The sequence below is a fragment of the Halichoerus grypus genome, chromosome 4 (assembly GCF_964656455.1).
Source record: "Halichoerus grypus chromosome 4, mHalGry1.hap1.1, whole genome shotgun sequence".
Lineage (NCBI taxonomy): Eukaryota > Metazoa > Chordata > Mammalia > Carnivora > Phocidae > Halichoerus > Halichoerus grypus.
Window position 1 is genome coordinate 58,503,290 of NC_135715.1, and position 18,581 is coordinate 58,521,870.

Sequence of the window (18,581 nt, forward strand, 5' to 3'; positions counted from 1 at the left end):
TAAAATAGTAGTGAATATGATACAATTGAATTCCTTGTGCTTTTTTACCTTTTAGCTTTATATAAGAATAAAATTATGATTAACATTTTTTTTTTTTTTTAAAGATTTTATGTATTCATTTGACAGAGAGAGACACAGCGAGAGAGTGAACAGAAGCAGGGGGAGTGGGAGAGGGAGAAGCAGGCTTCCCGCTGAGCAGGGAGCCCGATGTGGGGCTCGATCCCAGGACCCTGGGACCATGACCTGAGCCGAAGGCAGACGCTTAACGACTGAGCCACCCAGGCGCCCTATTAACATTTTTAAACCATCTTAAAGAAGGAGGGAAAATAGATGAAGAAAATAAAGATTTTAGCAAATACAGGTTGGAATCAAATTCCTTTTTCTTAAATGTACTTTTTAGTATTTTTTTCCTTCCACTTTATCAATTCCCACTCCAAGTTGGTGCATTAAAAAAAAAGAATGTGAGTTTTCTATTAGGTGGATACATATTTTAGGTGATCGTAAGAAATCATATCTAACCTAGAGAAGTAGAGAGGACCACTCAATCTTAGTAGCCTGAGGCAGAGGAACTATAGCCAGTCTTGGATAAGACTTTTTAGAGCCCTCATTTACAAGACTTCCACTCTCACACACCCTACAACCTGAGGCTCATCTCCTTCTCCAACTGAAGCTCTGAATTGCAAACAGAAGTTTTTTGTTTTGTTTTGTCTTTTTAAAGATTTTGTTTATTTATTTGGGAGAGAGAGAGAGAGAGACAGTGAGAGAGAGCACGAGCAGGGAGGAGAGGGAGAAGCGGGCTCCCTGTGCGGGGCTCCTTGGGCGGGGCTCAATCCCAGCACTCTGGGATCATGACCTGAGCCGAAGGCAGCCGCTTAACTGACTGAGTCCCCCAGGCACTCTGAGTTTTTGTTTTTTAAGATTTTATTTTTAAGTAATCTCCACACCCAATGTGGGGCTTGAACTCACAACCCTGAGATCGAGAGTTGCACGTGCTTCTGACTAAACCAGCCAGGCACCCTGAACAGGAGTTTTTTTTATATGAAAAAAAGGACAAGAAGACATTCCATTGTCAGTTACTATGGCCCTGATTCTGGCCTTCGTCTCTCAGCTGAACTGTACCTTTCAGAGTACCTTTCACAGTTACATCCTCTACTTTAAAGCAGTCTTCACTCTGCGGAGTGAGCTGAGTGGAAATGCAAATCTGATTATGCCAGTCTCTTAAGCTCTTCAATGCCTTCCTTTTGCTTAGAAAGGAATCCAACGCCCTCCATGACCTGGTCCTTGCCTACCTCTCCAGCCACATCTCACTTTCCAATTCCTACTTCAAGTTCTATTAATAACAAATGGCTGAACTACATGAACGTATACACAATCTTTCTATACCTTTGTTCCTGTTCTTCTCTTTCTCCTGAATGCTTTTCCTTCCTTTCTTTTTGTAGCTAAATCTTAGTCACTCTGTAACCCGGGCTCAGGGGTGCCAAGAGCACCTGGCTCCAGGATTCCCAAACAGACCAGGTTCAGCCACTCACCGCTGACAAAATCTAAAGGCAGAGAGATGAGTGGTGGTGAAACAAGAAAGGAATTTATTTCAGTGAGGCCAACACCGGGAAGACAGCAAACTAGTGTCTGAAAGACTATCTCCAAAGTGCTGAAAATACTTCTGGGTTTATATAAGGAAAATGTGGGACAAAGTTTGGTGGGTATATGTAGGTAAGCAGTAAAGATCATTGTCTTGGGGTCAATCATGTGCGGTCTTGCTGACGTCAGGGCAGACCTTTTTGCTTGAGGGGTAGTTTCAGTTGCCTGCAGGGGTCTTTTGCCTGAGTTAAGAGATAAGCTGGAAAAAAGAACTTAATTTGAAGGGTGCAGACAGGTCAAAATGGAGGTCATTGAAGTCCTCTTTCAATCCTGCAGATTTAGTTAAGAAGTATTCACCTCTAAGATAACTGCCCCTCTCTGTGTGACAACAACATCTTTGCCTACATAGACCAGTACCTCCTCTTCCCTTTCTACCCCTACCTTCATCTCCACCACGGTCATAGCAGCTAACATTAAGTGCTTACTCTGTGCCTGGCACTTATAGTAAGAACTTTACATGTATTTTCCAATCCTCATAACAACCTTATAATGTACATTCTATATAAGGACGAGTGAGGTTACCTTATGCAGGTGGGATGTGGGAGAGCCAGGACTCCATCCAAAACTGATGGAATCGAGTCTGGGTTCTTAGCCATCATACTAAACTGATTCCAACACTGAACACAGTATACCGAAATGAATTTTGTCTCTAACTCCCTCATCACACTGATAGCTCCAAAGGATAAGCCATATTTCAATGCCCGTAGCAGGGCCCGATATATAGTAGGCATTCAGTATTTATTGACTGACTTATTACTTTAGAGGCGTAGTCATCCATAAACCCTTTATCACAAATCTAGACCACTGAGTCTCATGTACCTATTAATGTGGCACTTTTTTAATACCAAAAGAAGTAGGACCCAAAATGAAAAGAAAACACTAAGATTATTCAATTAATTATTCAATCTTAAAGCTACTAGCCATATAAAATATGGACTAAGTACTGATTAAGAATATTAATTAATATATATAAATATATAATAAATATTTATTATATAATATAATAAATAATTAATATATAGAGAAATATTCTTAAAGGATTCACTTTATCAACAACTGGCTTGAAATGGATCACAGACTTAAATGTAAAACATAAAACTATAAAACTTCCAGAAAAAAATAGAGGAAAATCCTCAGGATCTAGATTTAGGCATATAATTCTTAAACTTGACACTAAAAGCACAATCTAGAAAACAAAAACTAATAAATTGGACTTCAACAAAATTCAACACTTTTGTAAAAGATCTTGTTAATAGGATGAAAAGACAAGTTACAGATGGGGAGAAAATACTTCAAGCCATATATATGACAAAAAACTAGTGCTAGAATATATAAAGAAGCCTCTGAACTTGGTAGTATAAAATACAAACGCATTAGAAAATGGGCAAAAGACACGAAGAGACATTTCACCAAAGAGGATCTACAAACGGCTACAAGCACATAAAATATGTTCAACATAATTAGCCATTAGGGAAATGCAAATTAAGATCACTGGGAGATATTATTACATATGCCTATCAAAACGACTAAAATAAATGATACCAAATGCTGACAAAAATTCAAAGAAACTACACTTGTACTTTGTTGGTGGAGATCTAACATATATAGTTAATCTGGAAAACAATTTGGCAATTTCTTAAAAACCTTAACATGTGGGGTGCCTGGGTGGCTCAGTTGTTTGAGTGTCTGACTCTTGTTTTTGGCTTAGGTCATGACCTCAGAGTCCTGGGATCAGGCCCCGTGTCAGACTGTGTTGGGTGTAGAGCCTGCTTGAGTGTTTTCTCTCTCTGCCCCTCCCCTTGCTCTCTCTCTCTCTGAAGTAAATAAATAAATCTTTAAAAAAATAAAATAAAGGGCGCCTGGGGTGGCTCAGTCGGTTAAGCGGCTGCCATCGGCTCAGGTCATGATTTCAGGGTTCTGAGATGGAGCCCCACGTCGGGCTCCCTGCTCAGTGGGGAGCCTGCCTCTCCCTCTCCCTCTGCCTGCCACTCCCCCTGCTTGTGCTCATCCTCTCTCTAATAAATAAATAAAATCTTTAAAAAAAAAAATAAAAATAAAATAAAATAAAAACTTAACATGCAACTACTATACTAGCAGTTGCACTCCTGGTATTTATCACAGGGAAATGAAACCTGGCCATGAATGTTCATAGTGGCTTTATTTGTAATAATCAAAAGCAGGAAACAACCTAGAAATCCTTCCACAGGTAAATGGTTAAACAAACTGGGCTAAATACCCATACCAGGGACTCAGCAATAAAAAGGAATGAACTTTGAAACATGCAACAACCTGGATTCACAAATCTTAAGGAATTACGCTGAGTGAAAAATGCCAGTAACAAAAGGTTACATAACCTAAGTGTCCATCAACAGACAAATGGATAAGGAAGATGTGGTATATTTATACAATGGAATGCTACACAGATGTAAAAAAGGGTAAGACTGTGCCATTTGAGACATGGATGAGCATAAGGAGTATTATGCTTAGTGAAATAAGTCAGACCGTGAAAGACAAATACCACATGATTTTACTCATATGTGGAATCTAAAAAAAAAAAAACAAAAACAAAAAAACCCACAAATGAATAAGCAAATAAAATGCCAAATTAGACCTATACATATAGAGAACAAACTGATAGTTGCCAGAGGGGAGAAAAGTGGGGGTTGGGTAAAATGGGTGAAGGGGAGTAGGAGATCTAGGCTTCCAGTTATGGAATAAATAAGTCAAGACAGCATCATGAATATAGTCAATGATACCGTAATAGTGATGTATGGGAACAGATGGTAGCTACATTTGCAGTGAGCACAGCATAATGAATGAACTTAAGGAATCACTATGTTGTACACTTGAAACTGATGTAACATTGTGTGTCAACTCAAATAAAAAATTTTAAAAGATTACACATGATATGGTTCCATTTATATTCAGATTGCAGAAAGGAGAACCAATTTGTGGTTGCTAGAGGCTGAGGATGGGGTAAGACAGGCAAGCGGCTATAAAAGGGCAAGAGGAGGCATCTTTGTGGTGACGGAAATTTCCATATCTTGACTTTATCAATATCAGTATCCTGGTCATGTCACTGCGCTACGGTTTTGCAAGATATTGCCATCAGGGAAACTGGGCAAGGTACATGAGATCTCTCTGTATTATTTATTATTGGTTTTCTTGTTGGAGGCAGTTGGAGGAAGCTGGAGGAAGAAAGCAGGGGAAGTGCCCCCTAGCTCTTTCGGGGAGACTGTAGCCAGCAACTAGATGCAATGCTAATGAAAAGCCAGAACCTCAGACAGTAGCTTGTAAAGTACGCATCAAACCCCTTCCAGGGCAAGACTGGGAGATGGGTGTTTTTGTCGCGCTTCCTCTGTGCTAGCCTGGGGGAGGTGGGGATAGTTGCAACAAGTGCACTTGCACCCATGAACAACTGCTCCTTTGTTTGCTATAGTCCTGTGGGACTCATGAATGCAAGCCCTGTTAGCTTTCATACGTAGGTGATTTGGGGGACCATCCCTTAGTTGGCAGCCTTAAAACTTGGGGCACCAGATATGTGGTCCAAACCCTTTGCTCCTCAAAGAGAAGCTGGGCAGTGGGGTTCCCCCCCAACTGAATGGTGCTATGCCAGGGGGTTGGGTTTATGGCCAGTGTGTCTCAGCCTTTCCTACCCATTTTGATGCAGATATTTTCTCAGTTGCTCAATGAATAGGAGTCACTCAGCTAATTTCTAGATTTCTCTCAGAGGGAGTTCCTGCATGTGTAACTGTACATTCTGTTTATCCATAGGAGGAGGGAAATTCAGGAGCCTCCTATGGTGCTATCTAAGTCCAGAGTCCCAGAATTTTTTTAAATGATAAAATTCAATGCTGGTTCTCATATATTTCTGGTGAGGATATAAAGCAATTTAATAATACCTGACTGATGTCCTAGAATCTCAAATTGGGAAATCTAGCTGAGAAAATAATCCCAAATGACAATCTTAAATACGGAAGAAAAGTTTCAGACACAGAGACTTTTTTTTCAAAGAGAATGAGCACGCGTGTGTGAGCAGAGGAGGGACAGAGGGAGAAGGAGATTGAGAATGCTAAGCAGGCTCCAGGCCCAGCACAGAGCCTGATGTGGGTCTTGATCTCATGACCTTGAGACCATGATCTCAGCCAAAATCAAGAGTCAGATGCTTAACCGGCACAGAAATCTTTATCATAGTGGTGATAATACAGAGTTAGAAATAATCAGTATGTCCAGAATTAGGCATGGTTACATAAATTATAGTATATGTAACTGGCAGAAATAAGAACATCAAAATGTTGGCAAGGATTAAATACAAGAAAAATCTATGGCTAGCCATTGCTTTCATTTTATTTATTCCATGGAGAGAAACAGAGAAGGGTAGAAATAAGGGAGAAAAAGAGAGAAGAACTCAGAAGAAAGGAAGGAAAGGGAGCCAGGGAGGAAGAAGAATTTTAAAAAAGGGGAGAGAGAGAGATTAAAACAAAACAAAACAAAACAAAACAGACACAAGGGAAAGCAAATTTTATCTTCCTTTAAGAAAAACACACTATATAAAATCCAAATTTTAACAGAAAATTAGGACCTGAGTCTTCAGTTTAAAAGGATGCTTTAGGATCAGGTGCTCTCATAATTTTAAAACACAAAAAATGTTCATACTATTTCATACTAAATGAATTTCATTTACACATATGTTAAACAATATACTTGTATAAGAGGTATAACTGTAAATATAAATAAAATTTAAAATGAAGGAAGTCATCTGTTCTGTTCAAACCTTTCTAGACTCTGCAGTAATCCTGCACAATACCAATCCTCTTTGAAAAGTCATAAGAGCATGTTTTTCATACTTCCCAGTGAAATGCCACAAGAACATTTCCATACAGCATTCCAGTGAACAGTAGAAATGAAGCTCCACAGAACTCTATCCAACTTTTACACAGAGGAAAACATTCTTCTGGTTCATTAGCAAATAATGTGCAAAGGCAAAGGAAGCCCCCTGTGGATAACAAAAACAAGCTCTGATACCAGGAATAGCTTCTCAAATCAGAGGAAAGGATCAGAATGGAAAGGATTAGAGAAAACTTAAACAGGTACCAGATGATTAATGATGGTCCTTCCATAATACAGAACTTTTGCAGATATCCATTCATCACACTATACCTAACTGGAGTAAAACCTTAACTATTTCAAAATCAGTCTTCAGCAACCCTCAGAGTGCTAGATTTCAAGTTCTGGATCTAGAAGTGGCCAGAAAACAAAAGAAAAAAAAAGTGTTTGATGGTAAGGAAGCAACCTCTAGAAATGACCCAAAATGCCTAATATTAGCCAGTAATTCTAAGATTACATATAATGTAACTGAACAGATGCCAAACTTGAAGAAGCACTTGCATTAAGCTGACAAATTCAAAAAGGTCAGCCCTAACATGAGATAGTCAACGATCATCTGCAGAATGAATGATACATACGGAGGTATCAACTGGAATGAAATAAGAGAAAAAGACAGAAGAAAGAAGCAATGAACAGCAGACACAGCAAGTAGAAGGAACTACTGAAAAAGAGCATCCTTCACTGATAACAGAAGTGAGAGAAGGCAGGGACGCCTGGTGGCTCAGTTGGTTAAGTGTCTGCCTTCGGCTCAGGCCCTGGGATTGAGTCCCGCATTGAGTTCAGCATCAGGCTCCTTGCTCACAGGGAGCCTGCTTCTCCCTCTGTCTGCCGCTCCCCCTGCTTGTGCTCTCATTCTCTCTCTCTCTCTGACAAATACGTAAATAAAATCTTAAAAAAAAAAAAAAAAAAAGAAGTGAGAGAAGGCAAATAAGGGAGTAAAAGAGAGCAGCATTGCAAAAGAAGACACCCATTTTAAAATTGCAGCCATTGACTTGTATATAGGATATATAAAGAATTCTCAAAATTCAACAACCAAATAAAAAGAGGGCAAAAGATCTATATAGACAATTCACAAAAGAACAGATATGGTGGCAAATAAACACACGAAAAGATGCTCAACATCATTAGTCATTAAGGGAATGCAAATTAAAACCACAATATACCACTGACACTTAAGTGGCTAAAATTAAAAAAAAAAAAAAACAAAGCTAAAAGCAAACAAACAAAAACCCCAACACTACCCAACTATCCTACTTCTAGGTATTTACACAAGTGAAATGAAAACCTACATTTGCACACACAAACTGTGCATAAATGGTTATAGAGGTTCTATTTGTAACTGCTCAAAACTGGAAATTCCCCAAATATCCCCCAACTGGGGAATAGATAAATGCTCTGTGGTACATCCATGCAGTGGAATACTACTCAGCAATAAAAAGGAATAAACTCCTGATACACAGCAACAACACAAATGAATCCTAATGCATTATGCTAAGTGGAAGAAGTCAGACTCAAAAGGCTACATTTTGCATGATTCCATTTCCACATTTGTTAAGGCAAATTATACAAGGACAGAAGATAGATCAGTGGTTGCCAGAGGCTGAGGGTAGGAAAAAGAGCTGATTACAATGGGGCATGGGAAAACGTTGGGGGTGATGCAATTAATGTTACTGTTTGTAAATTACACCTTAATTTTTTAAAAAATGAAACATAATTGTAGCCATTGAAGTCATGGACTTCTCTCCTCTGCTCTCCTCCCTCTCTTCTGCTCCTGTATGTGTTGGCTTGTGGAAGAGGGGTGGGGAGAGCTGAGGTGGGTAGGGCAAATGTTTGTGCTGAATTTCAGTAGCAGAACTAGATATGCAGAGCCGTCTGCAAGGGGTTGGGGGTGAGGAGTGTTCACTGCGTGGCTGAGTGCTTTGCAGGGGACCAAAATTCAAACTGAACTAATTTACAGATACTGGGAAAGTTTCAGAGAACCCAAGCACAGGCTAGCTCAGAATTAGTTGCTCTCAAATTTTTTCAGTATAATTATATTTACACATTGCAAGAATTCCAACGCAGAGCTCCTTCCAAACCCCCTGGCCCTCTCTATCTCTCTCCCCATCTTCATTCTTCTTTCTGTCTTTTCTGCAGGCTGGTTTCCTCTACTTTTTTAGTTTACATGGTAGGAAATCTGACCACTGGTGCAGAAATTATGGAATATCGTTAGCTCCTAATTAGAGACTGAGGTTCTATCTCAGTTTTAGCCAGAATCCTGCAGAATACTCGGGCCCTGCTTTGATGAGATGTCTATTACTAGGCCAATCAGCTGTGTGGTGGGCAGGGTGTCATGCTGCACAGAAAGGTTGCTCCCACTGTAACTACATGGGTGGGGAAGGAGGTACCATTCCCCAGAAAGCAGAGGGGATAAAACATGTTGTACATTATACAATGGCGTGAGCAGTCTTTATCTTTATGGCAGGTTACATTCCTTAAAAAGTATGGTAAGGTCAAACTAAAATGGTCATTGTCTTAATTTTTATAGGGGGAATACGACCAATTAACATGTTACACTGCTGATTAAGGGCCTGATGCCAAATACCATTTTATATCACCTATAAATTATGTACCTTTATAGGATACATGTTTCTAAAGTTTATATTCATTAGTTTAAGAGGACAAGAGGGTAATGATAACATAAAATTCCATTTAATATGATACAGTATTTCCTCACCTGTAACTGTAAATTCTGTAACTTAATTTGTCTAATGACGGGTGCAAAATATATAAACAACCAACCAGACTCAAGACCAACTAGAATCAATGCCCTACACACATAGTAAGCATTTCAAATTGTTAAATGCATGAAGCAGTAATACAGTAATAAAACCAAAGGTGAAGGACCACTTTAAAGAGGGCCAAGGAACAGAAAAGGATTTTTAAAAAGGGACAGAAATTTTCAAAAATTTAGGACCATAAAATGGGTAAATGAGAAGCTGATACTGGAGTGCTTACTTTGCTGACTTTTTAAAAATGTAGCAAGAAATAATAATCAGAGATTAAATTATCACAGCAGAAAGTTCTCTGCTTCTTTGGATTGCTTTCGAATTCAGCCTGACCAGATGACTTTGCATCCACCCTAGTTTTGCAAAGCACACCTGCCCTTAAAATGAATGCATCAATAAATTCATCCTTTGATCTCTTATCACATGGTGTTTCAAAACATCAGAGTCTGAAGCTGTGTCTTGAATAGTGGCCAAACCTCAAAAAACACAACTCTTGAGTTTGATCCTGAGCCCATAAAATCTGAAGACTTGCAATCTCAGCCACAAGTCTTTTTTTTTTTTAACTTCATAAAAATATGTAGAAGTGGTTCCTTTCTGTCAGCAATTTTAAGGTTTAAAGGATTAGATTAAAAATTTATGGCTATTAAGTAATAAGATTTCCTTTTTAAACAATTTTAACTCAAAGGTCTGCCTCCTAACTAGCCCTTATTCACATAATAGTAGGATCCTCTAGTACTTTCCCCACCCTGATGGGCCACTTTGCTCTGGATTCCTGAAGGAGAAATGGATTTGTCACACAGACTCCCAAGGCAGTTTCTGCTACCCAGTCTAAGCCACTGCCATGGCCACCATAACTGCTGTCAGCTCTGGATCCTAAACCCCTGATCCAAGCTCCTCTCAAGCCTGTTCATGGTCTTGCCTCCTGCAACCAGTTATTTCCTCAACATTCTGTTTATCCCAAGTGTAGAAAACTGCCCCTTCTCCTTCACTAACATATACTATTAGTACATAGTTCTTTTATCAAAGGTTTAAGGGTAACAAAGAGTAATTATAGTACAGTGCAGAAACAATCTCAAATTGAATTCTACGTATTATTATTAAAGGCTTATCAGTATTCCTCTTTTTTTAAAAGATTTATTTATTCATTTAAGAGAGAGAGCTTGAGTAGGGGGAGGGGCAGAGGGAGAGCGAGATAAGCAGACTCCCTGCTGAGCAAGGAGCCAGACTCAGGGCTCCATCCCAGGACCCTGAGATCATGACCTGAGCCAAAATCAAGAGTCTGAAGCTCAACCGACTAAGCCACCTAAGCGCCCCGGTTCGTCAGCATTCCTGATCATCTTTCTCCTTAAGCCCCTTCCTCTGTCATGGTTCTGGAGTCTCTTTCCCTCACTCCAAAACTTTCTCCTATTTTTCTTCTATTTCCTACTCCTACTGATCTTAGCCAGAGAGAGGGCATTTCTCAAATTTCTGTTACTTTGTTCTGCAAAGGGAATCTAAGCTCTTCTCTTTCAGTCTTTCCCTTCCAGACACTGCTTAGAGACCTAACCTCTATGACTAACAAAAAAAGCCCATCTAGGCATCTTCTAAACAAAAATTCATTTTTCTCTGCAAGGAATACTCCATCCTTTTAGGTTATCTGGCAAAAGCCACAGCCCAACCCTAAATAATAATTTTTTCTTCCTGTAATAAACATATACCAGAAATTTTAGTCAAATAACTGTTGTACTCTCCAACAAACCCCCAGGAGTGGCTATTCACTTACTAGAATGATTATCATCACTACTGAATTATCTTCTAAACAATTTACTAATTCCTCAAGAAAAGTGGCTTATTGCTGTGTTCAGAACATCTTCCTTTGGTCTAATTTCCTTACCTCTGCTTCAATCTCTCATTCTCATGCCTACATTCATTCATTCATTCAACCAACCAACCAGTGTACATGGCACTAGGTGTGGGAAACGGGATCCCTAGTACTCAAGATACTTTCAATTCAGAAGGGGCTGTACCAGTTCTACCTATGAACCAAGACATGAGGAGGGCAGAGTTCTGTGTGATTAGACTGAACTCTAAAGTTAGGACAAATTTTATCAAGTTGTCACTATCTTATATGGATACTCTAGGCTTGAGATGGAAAGTTGCTGCTTGCAGGCTAACCATTAGGACCTCCAGTCCATAGAGATATATAGCACATTTCTGCAAGTAGGCTAATAATGCTAATAATGCTGCCTCTTTTCTGAAAATATTGTATATAGCCAATGCAATTGAAGTTTCCTCAATTTTAACTGCTTTCCATTTATTCATTCAACTAAGAAGTATTTATAAGTGTCTATTTTTTATGGGCTTGAGAAGGACAGCCGCATCTACGCATATCACGTTCATTTATAACTATGTTCTAGGCATCATGTTATTATCAATCCAATGAACAAAGTCAAGAACTGTCTGGTCAATTATACTTCAATAAAGTTGAAGAAAAAAAAAAGAACTGTCTGTTCTTTTATTACCACAATAACAGATCTTCATAATGATAGTTGTGAGTCAACAGTAAAAAATTATATCTAGAATATTATTTTGGAGAGGGGCAAGTATATAATGTATTTTATAGAGAAAATGTAAAGTAATCCACAAAAGTAATGTATTTGTCTTTCTGCATTTGAAGAATTAATCTTTAGTTACATAGAAAATGAAAATATTCAGAAAGATACTTCTTTCCCCAAGGATTCTAGAGAGTAGAAGTTCACTCTACTTTATAACACGTAAGTCAACTTTTAGGCAATTGAATGTCTTAATTCAAAAATAATCTTTAAAGTGAATTTCCTCTCTAAATTTATTTATTTTCAGGATCCATGTAAAATAAGGGAAACTTGCATAAGTATTTCTTATTGTTCCTCTTTTGTTATTTAAGCCAATGCTAAGCAAAGTTGTAAGGTACCCAAAGTCTGTCTTGATATACTCCTATCTCCCTAATTCTTGGATAGCACCTTGGACCTACACTACTCTGTGGCTGCTCAAGACTTCCCTAGTTCACTGGACCCGATGACATCTCATGCCTGACTCATTCTTCAAAATATAACCATCCTTGGTCATATTCCTTCCAGCATCCAACTGCAAATTGGGCTAATCTCATAAACCAACTCAAGCTAACATATTAATTAATGATTATAATAGCTTAATACATTTCTGCTTTCAGGGAAATGTGCAAAACAATAGGAGATTTATAGAAATTTAATACCATAATCCAACAATAGGGAGTATTTTTCCCATTTATGGTCACCGACCAACTAAATCTAAAATTAAAGTAATAACAAAAAAAGTCAAGGGTTATAACAAAAATAAACCAGTTTACATTTAACTTTAGTTTGAGAAAGGGAGGAAAATGAGAATATACTACCAGACATTTGTGTATAGTCTACACATGTATTTACTGTTCTTATATAACATGTATTTTTTTATTCAGTTTAATATTTAAAACAGTGCTGTAAGTTCATACTTTTCCTATTTTAGAGATGACAAAAGTTAGTCTCAAAGAGGTTACATTACTGACTATCAAAGAGCACAGCAGGGACTCTAAACAATTCTAATCCCAAGTATTTTTCCACCATGCACAACTCCTTTAAGTGTTCATATCTCATTTGAAACTGAATAAAAGAAACACGAAAATACACAGATGCAATGATAAAACTACACTTCATTCCACATATGGCCAGTTTAAAAAGTAAGGAATAAGACGGGGAGGGAGGGGCGCCTGGGTGGCTCAGTCGTTAGGCGTCTGCCTTCGGCTCAGGTCATGATCCCAGGGTCCTGGGATCGAGTCCCGCATCGGGCTCCCTGCTCAGCGGGAAGCCTGCGTCTCCCTCTCCCACTCCCCCTGCTTGTGTTCCCTCTCTCGCTGTCTCTCTATCTGTCAGATAAATAAATAAAATCTTTAAAAAAAAAAAAAAAAAAAAAAAGACGGGGAGGGAGAGTGAGCGAGCCAGGTAAGAGGAAAAGTACGCAAAGAGATTACTGAGTAGAAATGTCAAAGATGGAAAAACAGGTCAAGGAGGGAAAGAAAGAAAGAAAAAGACAGGTGTGTCTGAAAGGAACGATGAGTTGAAGTCTGGACCCTCTGGGGTCCTCCACTCGGTGTTTGTGTCCAGCCAACACACCTGGCTTCACATCTCCAGAGCAGTCTTGCTCTTCATTCCTCCTCCTTGGCTCCAGTCAGCCAAAAATCTTCCCCCATTTAAGCCGTCCAGAGAACTGTGGGCTAGTATTTCCACAGATCCCCAGAGCCCTGACCTTATCTTGGTCCAATCGCTGTAATCACCATAATTAGTATTCCTTTCACTTCCCCGGTGATAAAACTAAAAGCTATTTCAGAAATCTGCATTTTCTTCCATCTCTGAGAATCAATGGAAACCCGAGCACTTAGTATGCCCGTAGTAACAAAACAACAAACAAATCAAAACCAAGACTTCTATCACCGAAACAGCCAATGATCAAACGTGCCTTACATACACGCTGTTTACTGAAAAACCACTGTTCTCAGATATACCATAAATAATAAAACGCCTATACCTCTTCACCGCTCATATTTCTAAGTTTTTGTTTTATTTAGTTCACTTATTATTCAGGTAAATTAGGTACAACTGCTTTCAAAATGAGATAATAATCTTATATTGCTAGCATTCAACAAACTTCCGAAATCATTAGTAAATGAACAGGCCTGAGAGACACTGAGTTTGAATCCCAGCTTAGGCTCTTAGTATCTGAGTGACTGCACAAATTACTTAATAGCTTTGACCTTTGGGTTCTTCATCTATAAAATGAGGCTAATCATATAGTACCAATCACATAGGTAGTTTTAAGAAGGAAAGGAGATGAGTGCTTGGCACTGTAGGACATGTAGTAAGCACTCAATGTTATTTCTTATTATTACCATTATTATTATTAGCCACTAACCTTGCCACCTGAATGCAGGAAACTTAACCATGAGATACCTTTTTACTTTGTTAGAGAAGTTTGAGAAGTTTTAGAAAAATCCTGGGTTTATATATAATAGATGAGCAGTAATATTAGAAACAAAGTCAAATATTTATGATCGTATACACTAAACTTGCAAAGCAGCAGTGTCATCCTTTTACAGAGGGTTTACCTCGAAGTCTATGAGCTGAAGGTCAGCAATCAGGGTCACCAGCAGCCCACTATTATAGAGCTCTTGTGCAAGTTGGGCCACAGCTTCTGTGGGGGGCTCCTTGTCATTTGTGCCGCACAGAATCTCTTTCATTGCTTGCAGTGATTTCGACACTTCCTCTGAAGCCTGGTGACCAAAAAATATGCTCACAGTGAAGAGGAATGAAAATTTTCAAGCCATAAACAAACAAAAAACCCCACTTCTTGGATTCTGTTAATTTATGGTCAAAGAACCCTGTACAGTTACAAGCAAACAAAAAACTGTTTCACAGACATTACTTTGTTTATTTTGGAAAATGTTGCAAAAATATATTTATAGAAAAAAATCTCTAGTATTTCTATTTGGTCAATATAATTGAAACACTCTTCCTTTATTTTTTTTTCATTTTTTTAAAAATTATTATGTTACATTAATCACTATCCATTACATCATTAGTTTTTGATGTAGTGTTCCATGATTCATTGTTTGTGTATAACACCCAGTGCTCCATGCAGAACGTGCCCTCTTTAATACCCACCACCAGGCTAACCCATCCCCCTAACCCCCTCCCCTCTAGAACCCTCAGTTTGTTTTTCAGAGTCCATCATTTCTCATGGTTCATCTGAAACACTCTTCCTTTAAAACATACTCAGACATAGTCTAACCAATCTAGTCATTAACTATAAATTTTACTCTTTTTTTTTTTTTACTCTTAAAAATTAAAATGACTGTTTTAAAAGACTTGTCAGTAGCTACGGGTCTTTATTAAAAGCATTTGTTAAGGTTTTTCAACAAATTCCTATTACTCTGATTTTTTAATGGACTATTAATAAAACTGAATTGTCAAAACACACAATCGAATCATCAAAACCCATTAAACTTTGTTAATCCACTTGTCTCTCCCACATAGTCATCACCTTTTTTTGCTCTCTATGAAACTTAAAAACAACGACAAAAAACTTCTCTATATTGTAAAGAGTAATAGGGAAATCCACAGAAGTAGAAAGTAGATGAGTGGGTGCTCAGGCCTGGGGAGGGGACAATGAGGAATGACTGCTAACCAGTACAGGGTTTCTTTTGGGGGTGGTGAAACTATTCTTGAATTAAATATTGGTGATGGTTGTAGAACCCTGTGAGAATACTAAAAATCAGTGAATTGTACACTTTATTTTTAAAATTTTTTCTTAACATATAATGCATTATTTGCTTCAGGGGTACGGGTGTGTGAATTGTACACTTTAAAGAGGCGAATTATATGGGATGGAATTTACTCAATAGATCTTTTTAAAATTAATACAGGAGAGCAAAAGAGAACAGGCCAAAAAGTTAACAATGTAATCTGCTGAATATTTTTAAAGAAATATAGTTTTATTACTTTCAAGTATAGTTCTATAATCATTATAACTGAAGAAGGGAATAAAGAGAATAAGGCAAATTAAATACAAATAATTCATAGTAGCATGACACTACTTTAAAAAAATAATTTCCAGATACATTTATGATCTGACTGAAAAAATCCTTTATTAAAGGTTGGAAGTTTCTTCAAGGGTGAGATTTATCCACAGAAGAGTACTTTAAATTATATGTAGTTAACAACAATTATAAAGCAAACATCTGTGTGACCATAACACAGGTCAAGAACAGAATATTTTCAGGGTGCCTGGGTGGCTCAGTCTTTAAGCGTCTGCCTTCAGCTCAGGTCATGATCCCAGGGTCCTGGGATCGAGTCCCGCATCGGGCTCCCTGCTCAGCGGGAAGCCTGCTTCTCCCTCTCCTGCTCCCCCTGCTTGTGTTCCCTCTCTCGCTGTGTCTCTCTCTGTCAAATAAATAAATAAAATCTTGAAAAAAAAATACTTTCAGAAACCCTGAAGTCACCTGAATGCAACCTTTTCAACCTAGAAGTAAATATTTTTATGTTTTTGATGACAGTCATTTTTTTCACTTTTCTTTATAGTTTTCTGACCTGTGTTTGCATCCCCAAACAATATAGTGTAGCTCTGCCAATTTTGAACTTTTTGGAATAGTACCTGTGACCTTTTATGAGGTGCTTCCTTTTTTTTTTTAATTTTATTTTATTATGTGTTAGTCACCATACAGTACATCATTAGTTTTTGATGTAGTGTTCCATGATTCATTGTTTGCGTATAACACCCAGTGCTCCACGCAGTACGTGCCCTGCTTAACACCCATCACCGGGCTAACCCATTCCCCCACTCCCCTCCCCTCTAAAACCCTCAGTTTGTTTCTCTGAGTCCATAGTCTCTCATGGTTCGTCTCCCCCTCCGATTTCCCCCCCTTCATTTTTCCCTTCCTACTATCTTCTTCTTCTTCTTCTTCTTCTTCTTTCTTTCTTCTCCTTCTCCTTCTTCTTTTTAACATATGCTGTATTATTTGTTTCAGAGGTACAGGTTTGTGATTCATCAGTCTTACACGATCAGCGCTCACCATAGCACATACCCTATGAGGTGCTTTCACTCAGTATTATATATATGAGATCCATCCATGCAGCTGCATGGAAGCAACAGTGTTTTAATTTTCATTGCTCTCAAGTATTCCATTGATGGCTGGACCACAGTTCATCAGTTCTACCTTTGATGGACATTTGGGTTGTTTCCATTGAGGGGTTATTATGAACAGTAACATATGAACACTCTTATACATGCATCCTGGTACACAAGTGCAAGATTATCTCTAGAGTTTATATCTATGAGTAGAACTGCGGGGTTTTAGCACATGTACATCCTCATCTTTGACAGATGATACTAGCTGGTTTCCAAAGCAGTGACACCATTTATACTTTATCCCTCACAGTGGAGGAAAGTTCTCATTGCTCTCCATTCTCGCCAACACTTAGTTTCATCCGACCTTTTTCATTTTTGCCAAGATAGTGGGTGTATAATATGAATGTATATGGCTTTAATTGGCCTTTTCCTAACTACTCATGAAAATGAGTATCTTTTTATGTTTTTTTTCTGTCTTTTGCCATTTAGATTTACTCTCTTATGAAGGTCATTTCTTCTTTCTAATTGAGCCAATATTTGGTTCAATATTACAAGTACACAAGAATTAAAAATACACTTCTACATCCCTTACATGATGCAGGATAAAAAATAATATTTCTACATCCCTACAAGAATCCAAGATTGTTTATACACTGGGATAGAAAGATACTGTGAACTGAAGGATATTTATTTTATAGATCTCTTAAGAGAGAAACTGAATATATAAGATACAACATCCTATGGAAGGAATAAAATACTAAAAAAAACCTTACCTATGAGGAAATCCTGCTTAGTAGGACCTTTAAAAAATGTTAAAATGAGGTTGCACTGTCGTAGAAACTATCAGGTGATCTTTAAATAAAAATGTTCTATCCTTCATATCAGTTTAACGTTTATACCAGTGTAACCCCTTAGATTTTTAAGCTCTGTAGTCTATAGAGGGATCCAAGTTTGGTTAGAGGCTCAAGATAGTGAACCAAGGGTTTAAGGCAAAAGATTCAACAATTGCATAAAACCTGAAATCCATTTACATGTATTTATAGAGAACTTATGTGCACATCACAGATCATATTTGGGATTCTTCATCAAGTTTTTACATTGGTTTTTGGTTTTGGAATATACGCATTTGAATAATAACATTAACATTTTAGTTCATACCTTGTCGGTTTTTTTGTCTTGCTTTTCCAAAATGGCCAAGTTGTCTTTTAGACCTTTCACAATCTCTGCTGGATTTTTGTGTGATTTACTAAACAAAGGCATTTTTTTCATCTATAGAAATCTCTTCTTCCGATACAGAATGCTAAAAACAAACAAGAATCATAAATTTAACTTTTTAAAATTTTTTCTAAAGTTTTTATTTACATTCCAGTTAGTTAAAGTAAGTGTAATGTTAGTTTCCAGTGTATAATATAGTGATTCAACACTTCCATACAACACCCAGTGCTCATCACAAGTGCACTCCTTAATCCCCATCACCTATTTCCCCCATCCCCCCACCCACCTCCCCTCTGGTAACCATCAGTTTGTTCTCCATAGTTAAGAATCTGTTTCTTGGTTTGCCTCTCTCTCTCTCTCTCTCTTCTTTCCCCCTTTGCTCATTTGTTTTCTTTCTTAAATTCCACATATGAGTGAAAT

The 18,581-nt window shown here is 38.0% G+C and overlaps 1 protein-coding gene across 14 annotated transcripts in view; it reads right to left on the reverse strand.

Moving 5' to 3' along the window:
- Window positions 1-18,581, reverse strand: part of CAB39L (calcium binding protein 39 like) — a 110,733-nt gene that overhangs the window by 42,040 nt on the left and 50,112 nt on the right. For all 14 annotated transcript variants that reach the window (XM_036104576.2, XM_036104586.2, XM_036104581.2 and 11 more), the window contains 2 exons: window positions 18,105-18,246; window positions 14,428-14,592 (listed from right to left, as the gene is read on the reverse strand). In XM_036104576.2, the coding sequence (XP_035960469.1) occupies window positions 14,428-14,592; window positions 18,105-18,215 (276 nt within the window). In that variant the 5' untranslated portion in view covers window positions 18,216-18,246. The remainder of the gene's footprint in view (window positions 1-14,427; window positions 14,593-18,104; window positions 18,247-18,581) is intronic.